This window comes from Crotalus tigris, unplaced genomic scaffold (genome assembly GCF_016545835.1).
Source record: "Crotalus tigris isolate CLP2741 ecotype Arizona unplaced genomic scaffold, ASM1654583v1 scf7180000017735.2152567, whole genome shotgun sequence".
NCBI classification, from domain to species: domain Eukaryota; kingdom Metazoa; phylum Chordata; class Lepidosauria; order Squamata; family Viperidae; genus Crotalus; species Crotalus tigris.
In genome coordinates this window covers 1,301,660-1,324,189 of record NW_024096601.1, presented here as the reverse complement: position 1 = coordinate 1,324,189, position 22,530 = coordinate 1,301,660, and the positions used below count along the sequence as shown (strand labels likewise).

The 22,530-nt window shown below is 42.2% G+C and overlaps 1 protein-coding gene across 3 annotated transcripts in view; it reads right to left on the bottom strand.

Moving 5' to 3' along the window:
* Positions 1-22,530, bottom strand: part of ZNF609 (zinc finger protein 609) — a 75,949-nt gene that overhangs the window by 11,154 nt on the left and 42,265 nt on the right. For all 3 annotated transcript variants that reach the window (XM_039339536.1, XM_039339539.1, XM_039339538.1), the window contains exon 3: positions 10,198-10,423. In XM_039339536.1, the coding sequence (XP_039195470.1) occupies positions 10,198-10,423 (226 nt within the window). The remainder of the gene's footprint in view (positions 1-10,197; positions 10,424-22,530) is intronic.

The window sequence follows — 22,530 nt, the reverse complement described above, 5'->3', positions numbered from 1 at the left end:
TCGCTGTTTCCAGACGGCCTTGTGGAGCTAAAGCTGAATGCGTTTCAGCATAGATGGCCACCACAAAATTGTACATTGGCTCCCAGCCAGCCTGGGCCAGGGCCAAGGCAGTGGGGGCCGGTCCCTCACTGTTTCCAGGATGGCTTCGCGGGCCACATGGAACCACTTTGCGGGCCTCATCCAGCCCCCGGGCCTTGTGTTTGACATGTCTGACCTAGACAATATTTGCTTTGGGCTTCATAACTACTTATTTCTTTCATATAGGAAGATCCTCCCCGCTCGAAAAGCTACTGGCTGCAAAAACTACAGACCAGACTCATAATGTTGTTGAGCTTGGATAAACATAAAGACATTTTGGCAATAACGTCAAGAAAATGGCAAGGATACGGTCACGCGGAATCAATTCTGACTCAAAAAGCATTTTTACCCATCGACCTTGATGGGGGTGAGGGTGGGGGGGTAACATAAATAAGAGATGTTTTTGATCAAGCCAAAAGCCAAGCTGGTTCAGCAATTTTTTTCCATCGTGTTCAATCAAGTGCACCTTTGGAAGTTTTTAGAACACAACCCTTTTTGCAATAATGCAACTGGTAGTGAGGAACACTGTCAAGATGTTAGATAGCCACCCTATCTATTAATTGTAGTGAGTTTTGCAGATAGCTTCTCCTGGTACAGACTTCAATGATCACTTAGATCAGTGGGTCTCAACCTGTGGGTTGGGACCCCATTTGGGGTCGAACGACCATTTCACAGGGGTCGCCAAACCACACAGTCCGCCATTTTTTCCCCCTTTTCCTTAGCTGTGCTACTCCCTTTTATTCTATTGGCTTTTGAAAGCCAATAGAATAGACTCTCTTGAATAGAGTCTAATTCTATTGCCTTTCAAAAGCCAGTAGGAATTGTCCAGGCTGTCTCTGCCCTGCTGAGCCCGCCAAAAGTCCCATTCTGCAAACGGTGCTGCACCAGTTGAGTAGTCCTCAACTTATGACGGTAGAGTAATCCTCGACTTACGGCCGGTTTTGGGGGGGGGGTCGCGGCATTAAAAAGGTTGAGAACCACTGCCTTAGATTATCTTGGGATACCTGCTCTCTGGAGAGTAACCCCAGAATTGGAGACCCTAGCCGATCCCTTATCCATAAACAAACCCATAAATCGTCTATTTTTAATCCTGGTGTATTGATATAATTATTTTCAAGATCTTACAGTAGAAGTCCAAATAGTCCTAATTTGTCTAGTTCTTTAATTAGTTTATAATTTTCTTGGATCAGGCTGGGAAAGTGGTTATCATGCATGACTCTGCTTTTCTTCATCAGTTCGTAGCAACCACAGTGAGTCAAACCAGTTCTTCAAGGTAATAGGATGATTAATCCTCTTTACAGTAGACTACTTACATTTCTCTTATGGTTTGCCATTCTAGGATAACTGCCTTTGGGGGTGGTGCTCTCTGCTGAAGTGGATCAGCAAAATCTACCTTGACTGCTCAGACACTACCACAGCGGTTCTCAACCTGTGGGTCGGGACCCCATTTGGGGTCGAACGACCATTTCACGGGGGTCGCCAACCAAGCAGTCCGCCATTTTTTCCCCCTTTTCCTTAGCTGTGCTACTCCCTTCTATTCTATTGGCTTTTGAATGCCAATAGAATAGACTCTCTTGAACAGAGTCTAATTCTATTGGCTTTCAAAAGCCAATAGGAATTGTCCAGGCTGTCTCTGCCCTGCTGAGCCCACCAAAAGTCCCAATCTGCAAACGGTGCTGCACCAGTTGAGTAGTCCTCGACTTATGACCGGTTGAGTAGTCCTCGACTTACAACCGGTTGGGGGGTCGCGGCATTAAAAAGGTTGAGAGCCACTGCACTACCAGGTCATTTTGAGCTGTCCAAGTCAGTATCCCTCCATCCTGAGAAACAATGATAGTCTCCTTTTCCTACTATTTGACTAGCTACTGTTCATAAAAGGGCCTGAAGAGGCTAATGGGAGAGATAATATGACCTCCTTACGTTCCTATGTTCTTTTGGTGCAAGTATACAAACAACAGCCACATGTGGTACTCATCTACTCTCTATATTGCCAGCCTTTCCTAAACTACTGTTCAAAAAAATCAGAACTAGTGAGGTCTCATAATGAAAGACAAAGCATCTCCAGCCACAAGTTTCCTGTTATCAAAAAAAACAAAGCCCTCCACTGAGTCCTAGTTCATATTTTACATATACGTTAAGATCCATATACTGAAAACTAATTTTCATCTGAACAATTTCTTATGAAATAAATACATATCTGTTTACCAGGACCAGTCACAGAATTTGGATTTCTATCCTGAAGATTTTGAACAGGGTCTTGGTCAGAAAACGATTGCATCCTATAATATCAGACGTTAGCAGAATTTAATTCAAACAGGCATTCCTTCCAATGACTACCTGCCCTGATTTTATCACAAAATCGCAGGTGTGCTCATGCAAGAATCTGGGAAAGCAATGTGGGCAAATCTCTAACCCTTTGGGGAGATTAGAGAGAACAATTTAGAATGGGAAGAATGCAAAACAATCTAGAGCAGTAAGATCAGTAGCACCTGCTTCAGTCATAACTTCTGTTTTTTTCAGAAATTAACTATGTTATTAAAAAAAACTAGTATCTCTCTCTCTCTCAAGCCAAATCCTAGTCTACACTACAAAATTCTTTTTCTTTGGACAAAAATCTTCCCAGATATAGAAAACTGATATTAGCATGTTCTAATACAGTGGTTCTCAACCTGTGGGTCGGGACCCCATTTGGGGTCAAACGACCATTTCACGGGGGTCGCCGAACAACGCAGTCCGCCATTTTTTTCCCCTTTTCCTTAGTTGTGCTACTCCCTTTTATTCTATTGGCTTTTGAAAGCCAATAGAATAGACTCTCTTGAATAGAGTCTAATTCTATTGGCTTTCCAAAGCCAATAGGAATTGTCCAGGCTGTTTCTGCCCTGCTGAGCCCGCCAAAAGTCCCATTCTGCAAACGGTGCTGCACCAGCTGAGTAGTCCTCGACTTACGACCAGTTGGGGGTCGCGGCATTAAAAAGGTTGAGAACCACTGTTCTAATATTAGCCAAAATAGTACAGAAAAGAAACAATACGAATCAGAGCAACTTCCAGGAAATAAGGTAAAAACAAAAGCAGGTTGGACCACATTTGAAATACAAAATAATACTTTTCTTTTAAATTAATATTAACGAGCAAAAGTTGTTTTGTATGCTTTGAAATATTTAGAAAATGTCTCTCTTCCACCAAAAATCATCCTGTTTTGTTAACTCACACACTGTTCATATATTCATAGGAAATTACTGTGTCTGTTCAGCAGTTAATGATTTACAGACCTGATTAGCCCAGTAAGAGTGGCCGATTACTAGAAATGACAAGAAGGTTATCTCAACATGGCTGTAGCTTCAATCATGTTGCCCTCTGCTTCAGCTTCTGTAGATATTTCACCCTGAAAACCTTTCTTAAGTTTTGCAGGATTGGACTGGGAAGATAATGGAAAATGATTCCTTCGCCATGAAGCAAAGCACATGTGGGTATACATTCCGGTGTTTGTGCTTTATGCAGAAAGCAAGCTGGCAATATGTGGTGTTGCAAGCACTCAAGTGGGCTGTGTAACACATACCGGACGACTTTGGGCCAGTCGCTCTCTCTCTCAGCCCAATCCACCTCACAGGAGTGTTGTTGTGGGGAAAACAGGAAGGAGGAGTATTGTGTGTGTTCACCGCCTTCTTGAGTTTTTTTTTTTGTAAAAAATAATAAAGGCGGGATATAAATAAGATCAATAAATAAAATTCTCTCCAATAAAATTCTCAGGCAGAATTACTGTATTACTCGAGTGGTAGTACAGCAGAGAAAAAAAGGAGACAGCTTTGAATAATGGGCAGATGGACTTGGAGACTTAAGTTCTGTAATACCAGGATGGATTTGGGGATGCAGGGGAGAGACCAAGGGGGAAAATCTTATTTTTGCTCTGGAAGTGGCTTAGAGGGAGGGAGGGAGGGAGGGGGATGAGCAGATTCCTTCCCCTCCACCTCTCCGGTCCCTTTGCCTTCCTAAGGGAGATCCTCTTGCTAACTCCGGAGCCGCCAAGATGACCTTCCACTCCTCCTAAGGCCTTCCTCTCTACTTGGGGAGGGACCTCTCTTCCTGCAGGTGTCAGCATCAAGCAGGAGGCGCCAGCTTTTCAAGGCACGGCAGGCTTTGTACAGTTTCACGCTCGGGCTTCACACACCGCTTTCCTGCAGAGCCTTACAAGTTAATTGTGTGGCAATGCGCCAGCAGCTGCTTCCATCTCCGTGCTGGCAGGTCAGATTAGAAAGGACGTCCTGGCAGCTTGCCCGCTGCCATGATCACAGGAGAAAGATGGAGAGCTCTGTAAAGCAGAGACCTCAGTGGTGGTTGAACTCAATTCCCCCCCCCTCTTTTGCCTGCTGCTCTGGCAACCAAACAAAGCACAAGACTAATTGTAACTCCTGCCTGACACACCGTGTCCTAGATTTAACCTACCTCAATCAATCATGCACAGGGAGGAGGGGGGGGTTGAAAGAAAACCCTCCTAGCAAATAAAGGCAGAATTATTTTATGAAATGGAAGGTGATTTGCAAAGCAGCCTTTTAACCTGCCTGTCGCTGAAGAAACACCACCTTTGCTGGCGAAGAAAGCCGAGAGGGAGAAACGGGAGGACCGTGTCCTGCCAACTCTCCCAATGCGGGGCCAGCGATGACCGCTACATTCGGAATAACGATACCGACGGTTTATTATTTAGAAGCCACTAACTCAGGGGTTCTCAACCTGTGGGTCGGGACCCCATTTGGGGTGGAGCGACCATTTCACGGGGGTCGCCAAACAATGCAGTCCGCCATTTTTTCCCCCCTTTTCCTTAGCTGTGCTCCTCCCTTTTATTCTATTGGATTTTGAAAGCCAATAGAATAGACTCTCTTGAATAGAGTCTAATTCTATTGGCTTTCAAAAGCCAATAGGAATTGTCCAGGCTGTCTCTGCCCTGCTGAGCCTGCCAAAAGTCCCATTCTGCAAACGATGCTGCACCAGTTGAGTAGTCCTCGACTTACGACCGGTTGAGTAGTCCTCGACTTACGACCGGTTGGTGGGGGTCGCGGCATTAAAAAGGTTGAGAACCACTGCACTAACTGCTTTGAAAGAGCATTTTGTGAAGCAATAATACAAGATAAAAACTTGATTTTAATGGGGCCAAAACAGATAAGAGCTGTCATCCAGTAGTTCAGCTACTGAGCCAAAATTGTTTTGTGCTGGTATATAGGCTGGTTTAGTCAGATTTTTCAAAGTGCAGCCATTTTGTCACTGGGCAATTCACGGAGAGAAGATTGTACCCATTTGGCATTTCCAAACTCCTTTCCTACATTATTATGGTTACATATCTGTAACTCGGGAACTGCTGTGTGGTGTCCAAATATAATCTGCCAAAGAGACACTTCTCTTAGGAGCATTAATGTCCCCAACATTCAAAGCGTGGTTTTATTGGAAAAACTTTCGTTTCACCTTGTGCTTCTGTTTGTGTTTGCTACCTTGTGACTGCACATGAAAACTAGCATCATTAAGAGAGTCTTAATGAACCAATCCTGCTTTGTCAACATTAGTTCAATGGGGTTTTTACTTCCTTTTTATTTAAAGGAAAAAAAAAAACATTTCCCCTCTCATATAACACACATTCTTTTGTGTTTTTTTAAGTTCGGATTTCACTTGTTTGTTTCAACCATGGCAATTTTGCTGTGCTTTGCACTTGTCAGCCTAAGTTCAAAATTATTTTTAAAGCATCTAGCTCTGAATACATGAACATTGTTTATTCAACTTCAGTACTGGACTGGGTAATTCCTTCTTCCTCTTAAATTTTTTTTTTTTAAAGAAAGCCACAGGTCTCTAGTGCTACAAAGAGAAACCAGAAGTGTGAGAAATGTTATTCTTCCTTTTAAGTATCCTCCTTTCACCAATTTTAGTTCCCCACTGCTTATTACCATTAAAGGCTAGAGAGGCTGGGGGGGACGTGGATTTTATTTAATAGAAAGGATGTTCCGACAGCTCCGGCGATGGCCACTGACACTTTCAAACTGGCATACACGCTGCAATTTGTACACTAGAGCTTCATCACGAAGTTTCAGCTCTTGCGGCAGAATTTAATTATGCAAAATTCAAAGAGCTGGCCTGCTATAAGCTTACAATGCAAGGCCCCCCCTTTCTTTCCACTGGAGACTTGACAGAACTGCCTGCCCTCTTTCAGAGAAAATGTATACCTCTCAAAACAAAAAAAGAAAGAGAGAGAGAGAGAGAGAGAGAGAGAAATATTGCAACCCAGAGTGCTTCTCATCCACTAGATAAAAGGGAAGGAGGAAGATTTGGAGGAAGATGATTCTTTCTGATGGTTCCTTTGTGCAGCAGCTGCTGTTGCCATGCAGTGATCCTTGTTGCTATGAAGATCTGTGTGTCAGACAATGGGGTTGTTTTTTTTTTTTAACTGCAAGCCCCACTGCTATTGGCTGAGACATTTCCCAGGTGTGGGGCAACGGTACTCCAAGCCTCCCCGACTTTGAAGGTGGCGGAAACGGGTTTGCCTCCCACCTGGAGCAGATCTGCAGCCATCAAAACCCCTCCCCTTCCATTACTGGCTCCCCTCCAGATGGCATCCATCACAATTAAGAGGAAATGGGAAGCAGGCGGCTGGCAAGGCTGTGAGTGAGTGGAGAGGGCTGCGTTTTGGTATAATTAAATCCATTAATGATCTCAGCAGATCAGCACTGCAAGTAACCGAATTAGAGAAACTGCTATGATTGCCGTCTTAAGCGTCTTTACAATATCCTTGCTGTTATTCAGCATGATGTATGTCTGCACGAGGCAGGTGAACAGAACAAGCAGTACTGTAGTTAGAAGTCTGTTTACTCAGCGAAAAGAGCAGATGGCTCTGAAAAAGCTCTCTGTGGAGCCTGCAAGGACAAGGGCTACAACTTGGCGCAGAGGTCAATCATTTCAGAAGAGACAAATTTAGCCGTTAAGAGCTCTGAACCAGCGTTGTTTATGCCCACAGGAAACATTTCCACCCCTTTGCCCTCCTGCGTAACTGGGGCATCCTTTAGACTCAATTAAGGCAAAAAAATAATAATAATAAAAATGACAAATTTCTTAGTTAATTGGCTTGTAATCAGTTCAGATGCAAGAGTTCCAATTTATCTGAGTATCAATGAACTACATGTTTAATTGTACTGGAAACTGTGGCTTGAGCAAAACTTAACAAATGAAGTCTTCATTTTATACTGAAAATAAGCCTGGTGTCTAATATCATGTATGAACTAAGTTGCTAGGTTGTTGTTAATTGCGAAGTCGTGTCCGACCCATCGCAACCCCATGGACGTTCCTCCAGGTCTTCCTGTCCTCTACCATCTTCTGGAGTCCATTTCAGCTCACGCCTACTGCTTCAGTGACTCCATCCAGCCATCTCATTCTCTGTCGTCCCCTTCTTCTATTGCCCTCAATCTTTCCCAGCATTAGGCCCTTCTCCAGTGAGTCCTTCCTTCTCATTAGGTGGCCAAAGTATTTGAGTTTCAACTTCAGGATCTGGCCTTCTAAAGAGCAGTCGGGGTTGATCTCTTCTAGGACTGACCGGTTTGAACGCCTTGCAGTCCAAGGGACTCGCAGGAGTCTTCTCCAGCACCATAGTTCAAAGGCCTCAATTCTTTGGCGCTCAGCCTTTCTTATGGTCCAACTTTCACAGCCATACATTGCAACTGGGAAAACCATGGCCTGGACTATACGCACTTTTGTTGGCAGGGTGATGTCTCTGCTTTTTAGTATGCTGTCTAGATTTGCCATAGCTTTCCTCCCCAGGAGCAAGCGTCTTTTAATTTCTTGGCTGCAGTCCCCATCTGAGGTGATCTTTGAGCCCAGAAAAATAAAATCTGTCACTACCTCCATTTCTTCCCCATCTATTTGCCAGGAATTGAGAGGGCCGGATGCCATGATTTTGGTTTTCTTAATGTTGAGTTTCAAGCCAACTTTTGCACTCTCCTTCTTCACCCGCATCAAGAGGCTCTTTAGTTCCTCTTCACTTTCTGCCCTTAGCGTGGTATCATCTGCATATCCTAGGTTGTTGATATTTCTCCCGGCAATCTTAACTCCAACTTTTGTTTCATCTAGCCCTGCCTTTCTCATGATGTGCTAGGTAAGTAGCCCAAATATGCAAGCAATTGCATAAAACATGTTCAGTTTGCTGCCCAAACACTGATGTTGTTAGTGGTACTTGGCATCTCAAGGATTTGAGGGAAAGAGAAGAACCAGCATTTTTAAAAATCTTCTGCTTGCTCACCTAGGAAAGACATTTGCTTGCCACAGACAGCAAAAGTAAATGAACAAGGATCGTGGGAATCTGTTTCCTGGCTTGGCATCATATATAAGAGAAATGCATTCATCAGGCAAAATTGTATCACCTGAAATCTAAGTGCCATTGTTAACTAAGGAGCCACTGTCTTGCCCAATACACAATTAGAAGACACAGCAATATAATAATGCAAAATTGATCTAAGATGCAAAGACTTTGTTGTGAGGGTTATATTATTTCTCTGACAGTACGAACCATGGCACAGCTGGAGCAATGTGGCAGACAAGAACTCTGCGTGTTTACAACGAGTGCAGGCTAAAAATAGTTAAGCGGCAGGAATCACAGAATAACCTCTAGGCAAGATCTGAAATTATAGCTATCCTAGAAAAGGGTAATTCTGCAAATGTTCAAGATGGTAACAAGCAGGAAAGGATGAGTATCGTCATCTCAGTTGCCTCCTGAAGTAGTTTTCTCTGAAATATGTGGAAGGTGCTCAGATCCTGATCAGCAGGTAGACCTTCTTGACAATTTTCAGGAGTTCTGGTAGGGTGATGGAGCTTGGGTTTTTTAGGATGTAAGTGCCAGTGTCAAAACCTGACCAATTTGACAATAGGTTGGCCCCTTCTTTCATCAACAGCTCAGGAACCAATATTTCAAATTGCCACTAACGAGAAATAGAAACATCCACCTAAACGCAACTTGACATCTAACAGAGCTATCAAATGGTGAAAGTAAGAAAACGCTGCACGAGCTTTCTATTTTGGTCTCATCCTGTCTGGCGGGTTCACCTATTCATTAGAATGTTTTTCAGTTATAGAGAAAAAGAAAGCAATCAGCAGAAACCCCAAATATACCGAAGGCGATAAAGCTGAGGGATGAGATAGTTGGTTCTGATCTTCAGTCAACCAGCTTCACAAAAGCTCCTGAAGATACACAAGTGTGTGGGCCAAGTAAGTTTGGAAAGCACATTTGTCGGCATGCCTTTTTGTCTTTCCAAATTATAACCTCTCAGAATCTGTCAATTCCACTCTGACTGGCATCACATCAAAATGGATCAGTAACAGCCAAGGATATGCATTTTGCATCTCAGCAAGATGCTTCTTTGTATCACTCTCTCCAAAGATAATTGACTATCTCCCAATTGTTACTGGCTCCTTGCCAAGGCAAATCATACCTCTTTAGAAGTTTCTAAAGGGGTAGCTGCATTAATCTCTTGCGGCAGAAACAACAAAAAGAGAGTTTTATGATCTCTTAAAAAGACATTTTTGTGGATCCAAGTCTGCTGAAGATACAGTGGGAAAGCTGGTGGAAGAGGGCATTCTAGCTTACGAAACAAAGGAAGGCACTCATTCGTTTTTTTTGAAATGGAGATCAAAGGTTTCTCTCCAATTTAGAATATTTGCTCATCTTACAAACATTTACACTGCGTTCAGAGGTGCAAATATTAAAAGAGCTTAGCTGAACAATGACTTGGAAAGATGGCTTTAGAAAATGCAAGCTTGAATGCAAGCTTTAAACAAAGAACAGATTCATGAACGAACAAAGCTTCAAATCAATGCATTCATCTTTTTGACTCTAGGACAGGGGTAGGCAACCTTGGCTCTTTTATGACTCGTGAACTTCAACTCCCAGAATTCCGGAGCCTGCTGGCTCAGGAATTCTGGGAGTTGAAGTCCACGAGTCATAAAAGAGCCAAGGTTGCCTACCCCTGCTCTAGGACACAGGCCCAATATATGCGTATGCACATGCAAACCTGCAAATTAGAGTGGGGGTATGATCTACTATATTGTATCGATCAAAGTGACTAGCACTGGTCTAAAACAAGTATACTGAAGGACACCTACCGTCTTCTGTCTCCTGCCACACGATGCCTTCCAGATTAACGCTGGTGCCAGGTTCACAGGGGCCCAAGCATTCTGGTTCAGTAGCTAGTGCCACATCACAGGTGTTCACCCCTACAGAGCGAGTGCGTACCATTATCTGTTCACAGGGTGACGAGATATCATTGTTAACAACGGGGACAAGAAGATGCAGTGGTAGCACTGCAGGGGTGGACACAGGAGACTCCATCTGGAAAGACAGAAAACGAAGCAGTCACAACTGAGGCATGACAACAACTGAGGGATCCCTGGGTCCCACCACCACATGCATCTTCCCAAACCTGGGCTACACTTGATCTTACCTTCAGGAGTGGTTGTAGTAAGTTCTTCTCTAACGTATTTATTGGTGAAGAATTTTAGAACAAGGGTGTCCAACTCTGGAAACTTTTAAGACCTGTGAACTTCAACTCCCAGGATTTTCTAAGGAATTCTGGGGAGCTGAAATCCACAATGTTAAAGTTGTCAAGATTGGACACTCCACCCCACCCCACTTTAGACAGGCTGACCTGGCCATTCTGACCAGCTATGACAGGGGTGTCAAACTCAATTTCGTTGAGGGCCGCATCAGCATTGCACTTGCCCTTGGGGGGGGGCAGAGTGGGTGCAGTCTACTGGGTGGGCATGGATGGAGTGAGTGTGGCCTACTGGGTGGGCATGGCCAGCTCTACATCGGGGGCCTGTGGGGACCTGGGCAGGAGTGGGACAGATCTGAGGGTCTCTGGAAGAAGGGGGCGAGATCAGGGCAAGCGCCAAGGTATGGTCCATTTCTTCATTCCTCACAAAGGATGACTCCTCCCCAGCATGCACCCAGGGGGCAGGGTCGATGCGGCAGGGGCTGGTTCCTCGCTGACGGCCTTGTGGAGCTAAGACTGAATGCGTTTCAGCATAGATGGCCATCACAAAATTGTACATTGGCTCCCGGCCGGCCTGGGCCAGGGCCAGGGCCAAGGCAGCGGGGGCCGTTCCCTCACTGTTTCCAGGATGGCTTTGCAGGCCACATGAAACCACTTTGCGGGCCTTGTGTTTGACATGTCTGAGCTATGGGAAAAGGTTTAGCCTTTCCCCAAGAACACAATTATATCCATTCTTCGGCAATTGTCTCTCTGCTAAGCTGCCAAACTAATGGATATTCATCTGGAGAGAAAAAGAGGTAAAAAATCTAGGCAGACACGTTCATTTACTTGTTTAAAACATTTGTAGAGCTGCCCATCTTATATCAAAGTGCCTCATGCAAGTTTATGCCTGAATTGTGCCACTTTAGACTTCAGATAGGATTTTCATACGGAACAAATGTTCCTCCTTGATAATGGGATTCCTACACGGAGCAAATTAGCATTATAAACGTATACAACTTTCTCCATGACATCTAGGTTTTCCATCTGAGGGTACGTATAAAAGTCCAATCTCTCTGCCTGGTGAAGGACATGGGTTTCCTATGAAAAGGCACTTGATGCCTGCTATCAAGTGTCTATATTGTTATTCACCCAACCCAGAGATCTAACTGTTGCATATAGCAAAACAATCTCACTCTCCCAATTTAAGCATCCACCGGAAAAAGTTAATAGATTTCTAGGCTGAAACATGAGAATGCTGGCTGCTCACCCAGAGCGCACTCCTTCCATAAAACAAGGCTTCTAACTTGGCTATTGTTGTCCCTCGCATCATCAGCTAATTCAAGAACTCCATGACATGTCACTCTGCAGTTAAGTGATGGTCTGAGTGTCTTTTGGTAAGTGCAGACACATCCAGGGAGATATAGCCTTCAAGATGTCACTCTGGGAAATCTGCCCGCCTGCGGCAGACTGGAGCTTGGCTTTTTGGTTTCAGATGAGCCCAGAGCTCATCCCCTTTGTCAAAAGATAACCTGCATCCTCTTTCCCATGAGTATTGGTGACCATAAAATCAGAGGTTATTTATGGAACGTGACTGCCAACAGCCATGCACTCTCATTCAAGCTAATTCTGTTTTTGAACAGTTGCCAGATCCTTGGTTGCTGCAAATTCTCTCTCTCTCTCTCTCTCTCTCTCTCTCTCTCTCTCTCTCTCTCTCTCTCTCTCTCACACACACACACACACACACACACACACACACACAGCTAGCACTGTCTTTTTGTGAAGCAATTAAACACAGTGAAGCGGAGCAAGCTGAATCTTGCACGCTCAGCGTTGCTTGTCCAGAACATCAGAGGAGCATCTATGCCTTTTTTTTTTTTTCTGCAAACATTTTTACAGAAGGGAAGAGTTGCAGCCCTGATTTATTAAACCCCTTCAACTGACAGGTACAGCCATGCCTAGAAGATAGTAGAATTATCTTGAAGCCCGCCAGGGCCTCTGCTGGACCAGGAAGAGAAGGAAACGCTTGTATTTATCCTTCGGTGCACACAATCTCATTAAATCTCCCCCATCACATAAGCAATAACTGAGGGAAACAGCTGTCTACCCTCTGGCAAGGTTCGGTGCCCAAGAATGTAGGCACTGCTGAGTTCTGGGAATGGATTTTCACTTCCAGTCAAGTTAACACAGCAGGGGGAAAAAAATCACCCTGAGTGTCACTGCCTGTTTGCCTGCATTAGGCCCTTTTGCTTCTGTGTACATGTTTGCTCTGGACAGCTAGCCAAACAAAGCCGATCTTATCTGATCAACATTTAATACTGTCTGCCTTTTTAATCTGTAGTGATCGAGCTGGCTGTGTTTGTCCAGGCAGATAACAGAAGCTATACCCCCCCCTTTTTTTTTTCCAAGGGCAGTAAGCCATACCTCAGATGTGCAAGCTCCCTGATGTAACCCCCCATTTGCAGGGCGACTGCGTTCTTAGCATAACACAAATGCCTTTCTCGCTCGCTCTCCTTGAGTTTGTCTATATGTATTTGTGTCCACAGGGAATGGAGTAACTTACGTTTTGCTGAACAGGATCCTTGACCCTGTTGAGTACCCTTGTGGAGGCATACTGACGTAGTCAGCTTTCTGCTCCGCTTAAGAGAGGCACCAAGAATGAAGGATAAACACGGTGCCCTGTTTTCGGCGAAGCAGAAATTCTAGGCTTTCCCAGCACAAAAAAACAAGGGCAGTGGGGGCAGCTAGACACCTCACCCAAGTCAGAACATAAGCAACACATTATTACTGCTTTATCACTGCTAAGATTCCGGAAACAGAAGTCAATCAATATTTATTGGACCAATCAAAGCAAAATTTAAAAGAACCAAAACAGAGTGAAGCAAATAAATACAATAATGTATTAACAGTTCATATATGTGAGGGTTTCCAGGCTAAGGAAGGCTGTATTAATCAAAGATGCCATGCTATTTCCCTTCTTTTTTTAAAAGCAGCTCTGACAGTAGTAACTAAAGGAAATAATTTTTGATTCTAACATTACAGGCTGGATTGATTCTCTGCACAATAGGTGCATTCCCAACACTGCCAGCTTGAAGGTCTTACCACCAGGTAGAATAAAGTAGAGACTTCTGCCTGCTGTTTGGGAGAGAAGAAAACAAACCTAGTCAGCTGCTCCAGAAATCTTTATGCTCTAATCCTGAGCAGATGTTCGTTCCTTCTCATGTATTACAGCAAAACATTTGGCAAAGAACGAGGGACCGTCAATTTGTCTTGGAAGATGGAAATTGGTTCACCACAACACTTCCCTGGAGGCAGAGTTGGGGCACTTCTTGAAGGGTTTAGACTCAGAAAAGTTGTAGGTTTGCAAACTGCTCAGCTGCTCTTCTACTATGAAAGGTAATCAGTACTCAGCAGAAGAAGGCTAATTGCTACTCCAGCTTTGCTAATTATCATTTGGTCACGTTTGTAATCTGCATTACGCCACCATGCATTATAAGCAGCTTGCTGCGAGCCATCTAATAAGTGAGAAGCCTTTATGGGATTTCATATTTCACTCTGCAGTGGAAGAAATCTACTGTCATTTATCAGCTGTTGGGGCACAGGAGGAAAAGGGAATGGCGGCTAGCTCAACCTTCCCCCATTAGCTTTTGAAAGGATGAAAGAAGAGACAACAGGGGGGGGGGGAGAAAGAGAGCTCTTAAAGAATTTATGACACAATGCTGCTGACCAACGTACATCTGACGGGGAGAAAGGGGAAAGGGAGTTGTTTTTCTATCATTGATCAAGTTTCTGCCTTAAGCATGTATGAACTGCAAATGAGAATAGGATGTTTATCTAAACAAGGATATAGGTATTAGTGAGAGAAAGTTTTTGACCTCTTTAGAACTATCTGTAGTCCTGCAGTATAACGACCTGTTGCTTGCTTTAAGTCCTACCATAGATAAAGAAGTTCTGATTAAACAAACACCTCAACAATGTACTATGTCATGTCTTTATTGAATACACTCAGCCAGCATTTACCATCTTTGTTGGGAAAAATACATAATAAAGCTTTAAATTTAGCCTATCGTTAATACTATATTTTAAAAATTGAGCTGCTTTTCTGTACGCATTTTTGTCACTTTCTGTTCCATTTCTTTCCCTCCCTTTTTTGTGTCGTCCCCCGTTCTAGAATAAATAAATAAATAAATAAATAAATGGTTCACATTAGCACTTGCAAAAGTTCTAGATCAGGGGTAGACAACCTTGGCTCTTTTATGACTTGTGGACTTCAACTCCCAGAATCCCTGAGACAGCCATGCTGAGGGAAAGGGAGAGGTTTCCATGCTTAGCCATGCTGGCTCAGGAATTCTGGGAGTTGAAATCCACGGGTCACAAAAGAGCCAAGGTTGCCTACCCCTGTTCTAGACAAATGGTGTTATCTTTAAGGGGAGCTGTCACATGACACGTTTACTAAATGCTGATGCTGAAATCTTTCATGAAGTACATGGGTTGCAGAAGTGTAATGTACCTTTTTATTAAACTGCAGTTATGGATACAAAATGCAGGCACCTATGGGATTGTAAATTAACTTTAATAATTAGTATATTTTATTCCTTTTGTTCTGTCAAACATTGGTTAGAAATTATTTTGCTAATAATTGGTTATTAACTGCCACTAAATTTCTGTGATGTAATTTGAGGGTGCTCTGGGAATTGCAAAAAAAAAAAAAAGGGGGGCGGCTTAGAAGTGGTATAGGTTGGCAGTTATCCAGCTGCTGTTATAGTGTGCTTTAAATAAACACTTTTCACCCTTCTCTTTCTTCCTATTAAATGAAATTTATTTATGTTAGATTTGTCTGTTGCCCATCTCATCTAAATGGCATGGGGTTGCAGGACGCAAAATGGAATTGTTACATGTCTAAGTTGTCATATGCATATATCTATAATTTGCATTCTGCTGCAGTGCTCTAACAATTCACTGCAACGTTTTAGATTTCAACTTTAATGTGAGTTATAGCCAACTGAAGAGAGAGAAAGCACAGGGCATTATGATACTATTTGCTCTCTGTAAGAACGAGATGAAAGCATTTCAAGATTAAGTAAACATCAAAGCACCAGATGTATCTCCAGTGCCAAATATTTACATTGCCTCCTCTGAACCTAGTCCCCTACAGGTAGGTGGCATTAATATTCTCATATTAATAATAATGATAAAGTTGGAAGGGACCTTGGAGGTCATCTAGTCCAACCCCCTGCTCAGGCAGGAAACCCTATAGTACCATTTTGGACAAATGGCTGTCCAGTTTCTTCTTAAAAACTTCCAGTGTTAGAGCATTCACCGCTTCTGGAAGCAGGTTGTTCCACTGGTTAATTGTTCTAACTGTCAGGAAGTTTCTCCTTAGTTCCAGGTTGCTTCTCTCTTTGGTTAGTTTCCACCCGTTGCTTCTTGTCCTGCCTTCAGGCGCTTTGGAAAATAGCTTGACTCCCTCTTCTTTGTGGCAGCCCCTTGAGATATTGGAACACAGCTATCATGTCCCCCCTCGTCCTTCTCTTCGTATTTTTTTTCTATTTAATACAAAGCCAATTTATTAAATCATAAAGAACCTGTGACACTTGTGACAATGAGAGTTACCTCATGGAAAGTCTGATGTTTGAACACATTTGGTCTAATCAAAAAGGTATATTTTAGAATGCTAACCCTCATATAATATCAATTTAGTATACTAGCGACATAATGTATATATTATTCCTCATTAAAGAGAATACAGAGTACATTTTGTCATGGATGTTAACAATTCTTACCTTCTGCGCCTTTTTTTTTAATTCATGAGGTTTAAACATGAAGTTTAAAATATTAGATACAGAAACAAGGCAGTGGAGATACCGAGCAATTCTAAAACAAGCAAGGACAGTCAGTCCTTCAGGGCAGAATGGAGCAGGCAACCTGAACCACTTCAATACTAATACTAGCGAGAAGTAAATGAAAAGCTGATAATTTCATGAGGATTACTAAACAATGGAAACCGCCCCCCCAAAAAATCTTCAAGTTTTGGAATCGTGATCAAATCCATAAGAAACTGCAAGGACTCAATAACTTGATTCATAATGTGAATACGAAGTGTATTGCAATGTGAAAAATGTTAATGCTCACGGCAAAATTTCATGTATTCCCCCCCCCCGTTCAATTAAAAGTTAAATGTAGCTCATGAACAGAACATGATGACAAGATCTCTTATCACACCGGCACCTGTGGGTGGTACAAGAGCTGTGCCTGACTCTGTCACGCAGTGTCTTAAGATGTACATATTCCAACTGTCACTGTCAAGAATGCCTTGTACTATAATTGTTATGTGTGGCAACATCACCTTAACTGCATTACTGTGCAATTTTAAACATAGTACTATTTTAAAAGGATATGGAATAAAATTTGCCTTTATAGACTTTTTTTTTGCTGGCAAAGACTTTCTCCCCAAAGCACAAATATATAACCCTGGATGGTAGAGTTACCATTTTAAAATCTTATTTACAGCAGGCTCTGAGAACATCTCAAATTGAGATTATGTTTAAGAGGATACATTACTTCCTTCTCATAATAAACATGGCGAACAAGATAGGAAATTGTTCACATCAAAGGTATATAGTTCTAAATGCAGATTTGTTCGTTACAATGACTCCAATGTCATAATACTTGCTACAGAAACTGCTAAAATGGCCAAGCACTTCTCGTTTTATTAAATGGCTTGTAAATATTATCTAATAAAAGCAAATGCAATTTGCATTGAGATGACTGAATCTTGATAATCTATTTTGTTCATATTCTAACAGCTGTGTTGAATTAAATATAGTTCAATATACAAACAGTAAAAGGTGCCTACAATACTTTTTGTGTAACTACATTGACAAGTAAATGTAAACATATGTGTAGCTTCTTAATTTAAAACTGCTCTTTAGTATTACATAAAACTCCATAATTTAGTTTTAATTAACACAGTCCTATTAATTTTTGACAGATTGTTGCAAATCCAAGTTAAATATGGGCACATGAACTGCCAATGTGTGTGTATGTATAGTATGTGTGGATATAGATATAAATGAAAAGCTAATACCTGAATATTGACTGGCTGTATGACAAGATGTCCCTACCACGTTAGACTCCAGAACGACAACACTGAAGAGGTTACAAAAAAAGTTTGCTTTTATTCAAGTCTACAAGATATGGCCTAAATTAGAAACTGATGTCTTTACCACTTTAGCATTACCAACATTCTCCTTAGTTGGTCCATCTACAGACGCTACAAGGAATGTGTTTGGAGAGACCAGCTGTCATATTTATGGTTGATAAGGTCATTTCAGGCAACGTATTTGGACCAGTCTTCAGTTAATTGGCATGACTAGAGAGTAATCATTTTGCAAACTTCCAGCAAGGCAAAGACTATTTCAACCATCTGTGTGTATCCAGGGTGTGGTCTCCAGATTCTTTTTTAAGCTTGGCTAATAGCAGGGGGGGATTTCTTAGTTGCTGCAACTAAAAGCCACATATGCTTATCAGGAACTAGATCCATCCCTTTCCTCTGTCTTGTGAGGAGTTAAAATTGTACATATTTAAAGTGTTAGTTTGGACTCTCCTGGAATGGCTATTATTTTCCTTGAAAATGTGGTTCCTTGTCCTTCTTGCTCATAAGACCTATTGCTTCATAACTGTTGTTTTTAAGACTTAAAGGCACAGTGTGAAAGTACCTGCAGATTTGAAGAACATATATTTTACAGTGAGTACAGGTTCAATGTTACCGAGCGCCAGCAGGGAAAATCAAAGAGATGGAGAAATACAGTAAAAACAAAGCAAAATAAACACAAGCTACTTCTTTTGGATGCGATTCCTCAAATTGCAGGACAAGTGGGCTGGCTTAATACGTTTTCTCTAACTCTGGCTTTTTGAAGAAATCACCAATAGATTACCAGCAAAGAAAAAAAAATCCAATTTATATTTCAAAAGTGGCTTAACCATTTCAAACTGAGCTTAGCCCAGCACAAAAGAGAAAATGTGATGAACAGACTGGCTAGAAGTGAGTCACACAGACTAATCCACTATGAACATAGGCTGAGGGCTGTTTCTAGGAAGAATCTTCTTTTTCGAGTTCTATGTCATTAATACTTGAAAACTTTCTTTTATCATTTGTTCTCCATTAACTACAGGTAGTCCTCGACTTACAATAGTTCACTTAGTGACCATTCGAAGTTACAACGGCACTGGAAAAAAAAATGACATGACCGTATTTCACACTTACGACCGTTGCAGCATCCCCAGGGTCACCTGATTTACGTTCAGATGCTTGACAACCGACTCACATTTATGACGGTTGCAGTGTCCTGGAGTCATGTGATCCTTTTTGCGACCTCCTGACGAGGAAAGTCAATGGGGAAACCAGGTTCACTTAACAGTCATGTTGCTAATGTAAGAACTGCACCAATTCGCTTAAAAATGTGGCAAGAAAAGTCGTAAAATGGGGCAAAACTCACTTAACAAATTTCTCAGCATCAGTTTTGGGCTCAATTGTGATCGTAAGCTGAGGACTACCTGTACAATGGAGAGTACAGTGTAGTTTCATGCACTTCTTATTTCTTGTATGTTCCATTTTCTTACCATCAAGTATTTTTTTTTTTTTTTGGAGAGGACAGTATTCACCTCTCCCATTAATTCATTCTCCACTTCAGAAAAGCTTTACACAGCTGGAAGCTTATACTATATTAGCTAAAAAGATTAGCTATTTTCCACCCTAACATTAAACATAAAACCAGGGTTTTATAAATATGTTTGGCAGGGTGAGAATGAGGCCATCCACAGCAACTGTGGCAAGCTCTCCCTACTGTTATTATTTTCACTTCCCTTTCCCCTTCCCAGCTGTATCCAAAACAACACATCATAGTCTGTGCTTTAAAGTGAAACTGGGGGTTCGCTTCCCATTATGATGCACAGCCCTGTTCCTAACTAAAGGGGAAAGCATGATTTATTGATCTTGGTGTGATAGCAAACAATGAGGAAAACAAAACCGATGTGCATGAGAAGTGTTCAATTGGCCAGAATACTGAGATATTTAGTCCTCTTTGGAATAAATCCCAATGTTTGGGTTACTTAAGACGGGCAAAAGAAAGGTGAATTCCGTGTAGTAGATTGTACAACTGAGATAGTATGACATATCCTCCCACTTTCCTTAACTAGCCACCCAGAACTATATGTGCGATGAGAAACCAAATTAACTGCAGAAAAGGGTTCCAAGGAGAGAAAATTAGAATAACTCCATCCTCCTCTGAAGTATACAACTTGCAAGTACTGGGGCATGCATATCATAACAAGTTGGAGGCTTTAATAATTAATAGACTGAAAGAAGATGTCTTTTCTTGCCTGAGGGATAAACAGCTCTGAAATTATGTTGTCTTGCCTACTTAACAGACTTTAGAGCGCCAAACATCTTTCGCTTCAAAAACGTACGTTAGGTTATAAATTCTCCTCCAACCTGTACACAGCATGTGGGTTAATATTTGCAACAACACTGCATGCTCATTTGTTCTCTCTGGGTCTCTGCTGGCACAGAAACTTCTATAAGGATACCAAAAGTTTTGACACGCGTCGCTGTGTCAGGGCTCCCCGGTATGGGTTGAGGAGAGATTTTTATATTCACTAAATTTTTTTTAAAAAAATAAATAAATAAAGAGATTTTAGCAAGATGGTGGCCTTTTATATTAGGACTGTTGAGTTGAAGGACTGGTTTTTCCATTATAAAGAATAAACCATGGGAGAGGAAAGACCAACCCAGTATAGTAAATAATTTTCTCCATTTAATCTATGTCCACACATTAAAGCATGCATAATCTGTCCCTTTTTTCAAAACAAGTCACAATGGTGGTTTTAGTGTCCATCATCCTGGGCTTGGAAATTAATTTGGGCTAGGACTTAGATTAAATCTATCTTCTACTTTGGATGGAAGTTCAAGGGAGGGTTCCCGGGCTGTGGGAAAGAATGGAAAGTTGAAAAAAAAAAAGATAATTAAAGAAAGCAATACAACAATGTGGTCACCAAAAAAGCTGTATGAAGATATTCCCACATGATCTCCAGAAGTGGAGTTTGCTTTGAAGAGCATCTATGCCATTTTGCCATCCTAATCTATATACTTGTATGTCATTTTAAACTGAAAAATAGAAAAAAAAAATGAAAAAAAAGTAGAAGACTCTCCACTTAGTTTCACTGCTCAGTAAGAATTTGTACCTTGACTCTTTTATCTGCTTTGGTAAATATCGCAGCACTTCTATCAACTTTACACTCCTGAGTTATTGAGATAAGGATACTGATATCATGGCTCCACGAAATCCTGACTTGTACTTGAAGCATTCATTGTGCAGACACTGAAGTCACAGGATCACAAGTTGTAGAAGATACATTAGTTTAGGCAAATCAATTGTTGCTCACTGGGTCTGGACACGAATTTTTATCCATGCAAATGCTGCTTGGACACATACTCAATATGGATGTTTCAAAGCTTTGTTATCTCCTAAGATCACATGATGAGCAGATGTTTAAAAAGTGTATTTTGGGATTTAGAAAGTGTTTTCCTTTGATTCTGGAGGGTTTGTTTAACCAAAATAAAAGGAAAATATACAGGAAAATGTTTTAAGTTTGGAGAGGCATATTATTTGCAACTTTAACATATGCAAAGCACCATCTTAATCATTTACAGCAGGTCTGCTCATCCAACACTTTATATAATATGGCTGAGCAATCATTTCACAAACTAATAGTGCAACTCCACTAACTATACAGAACAACCAGGCATAAACATCTCATGTGAGTTGTTTAGTCACAGTGTGTCCAAAACCAATAAAAATAGAGTTGCTTTTCCATATGATCACAAAGAGCTTTGGGGCTCCCACAAGAAAGATGATCTGATTGCAATTCATGGCAGATAGTTTGCCTATCGCTTGTTTGCACTGTGTGACTTTGCCACCCACAAATTCTCTGAGTGTAATGTTTGCACTTCTTATTTGCTTGCAATGCAAACAGGGAGTTACATGGATCACAGCAAATTATAGCTTTTGGGGAAGCACGAGCCTTTCTACACATTAACCAATTTTCACTCTCCGTAAGAATGGAAGCTATTTCAAATTTTCAACTATACAAGGCTGCCTATGTGAATCACCATTTCCTCATATTAATGACAATCCCCTTTTGGTATTGAGAGGAAAAGAACATCCCCTAGCACAGTGGTTCTCAACCTGTGGGTCGGGGCCCCATTTGGGGTCGAACGACCATTTCACAGGGGTCACCAAACAACGCAGTCCGCCATTTCCCCCCCCCCTTTTCCTTAGCTGTGCTACTCCCTTTTGTTCTATTGGCTTTTGAAAGCCAGTAGAATAGACTCTCTTGAATAGAGTCTAATTCTATTGGCTTTCAAAAGCCAATAGGAATGGTCCAGGCTGTCTCTGCCCTGCTGAGCCCACCAAAAGTCCCATTCTGCAAACGGTGCTGCAACAGTTGAGTGGTCCTCGACTTACGACCGGTTGAGTAGTCCTTGACTTACGACCGGTTGGGGGGGGTCGCGGCATTAAAAAGGTTGAGAACCACTGCCCTAGCAACTGAAAGGTAGAAATCACCATCCTGAAATGTGCATGTTTTTTGTAGTCATCTAAACCAGGGGTCCCCAACCTGTGGGCCATGGCCTACTACTGGGCCGTGGCTTCTTGGCCACCAGGCCACCTGAAGGGATGGCCAGTGCACTCACCCCCACACTTGCAGTAGTGCCATCCCGAGCATCCCACTGGCACCAGAGCCATCATGAGCATCCTGACAGTGCTAGCACCGCCCCATCCCGAGCATCTCGCCAGCGCTAGTGCCTCTTTGACCATCCCACCTGCGCTAGCACCATCCCATTTGCAGCACTTGCGCAGCCCGTGTGTGCATGTGCTGGTGCGTGGCCCTTTTGCACGGGCGCATG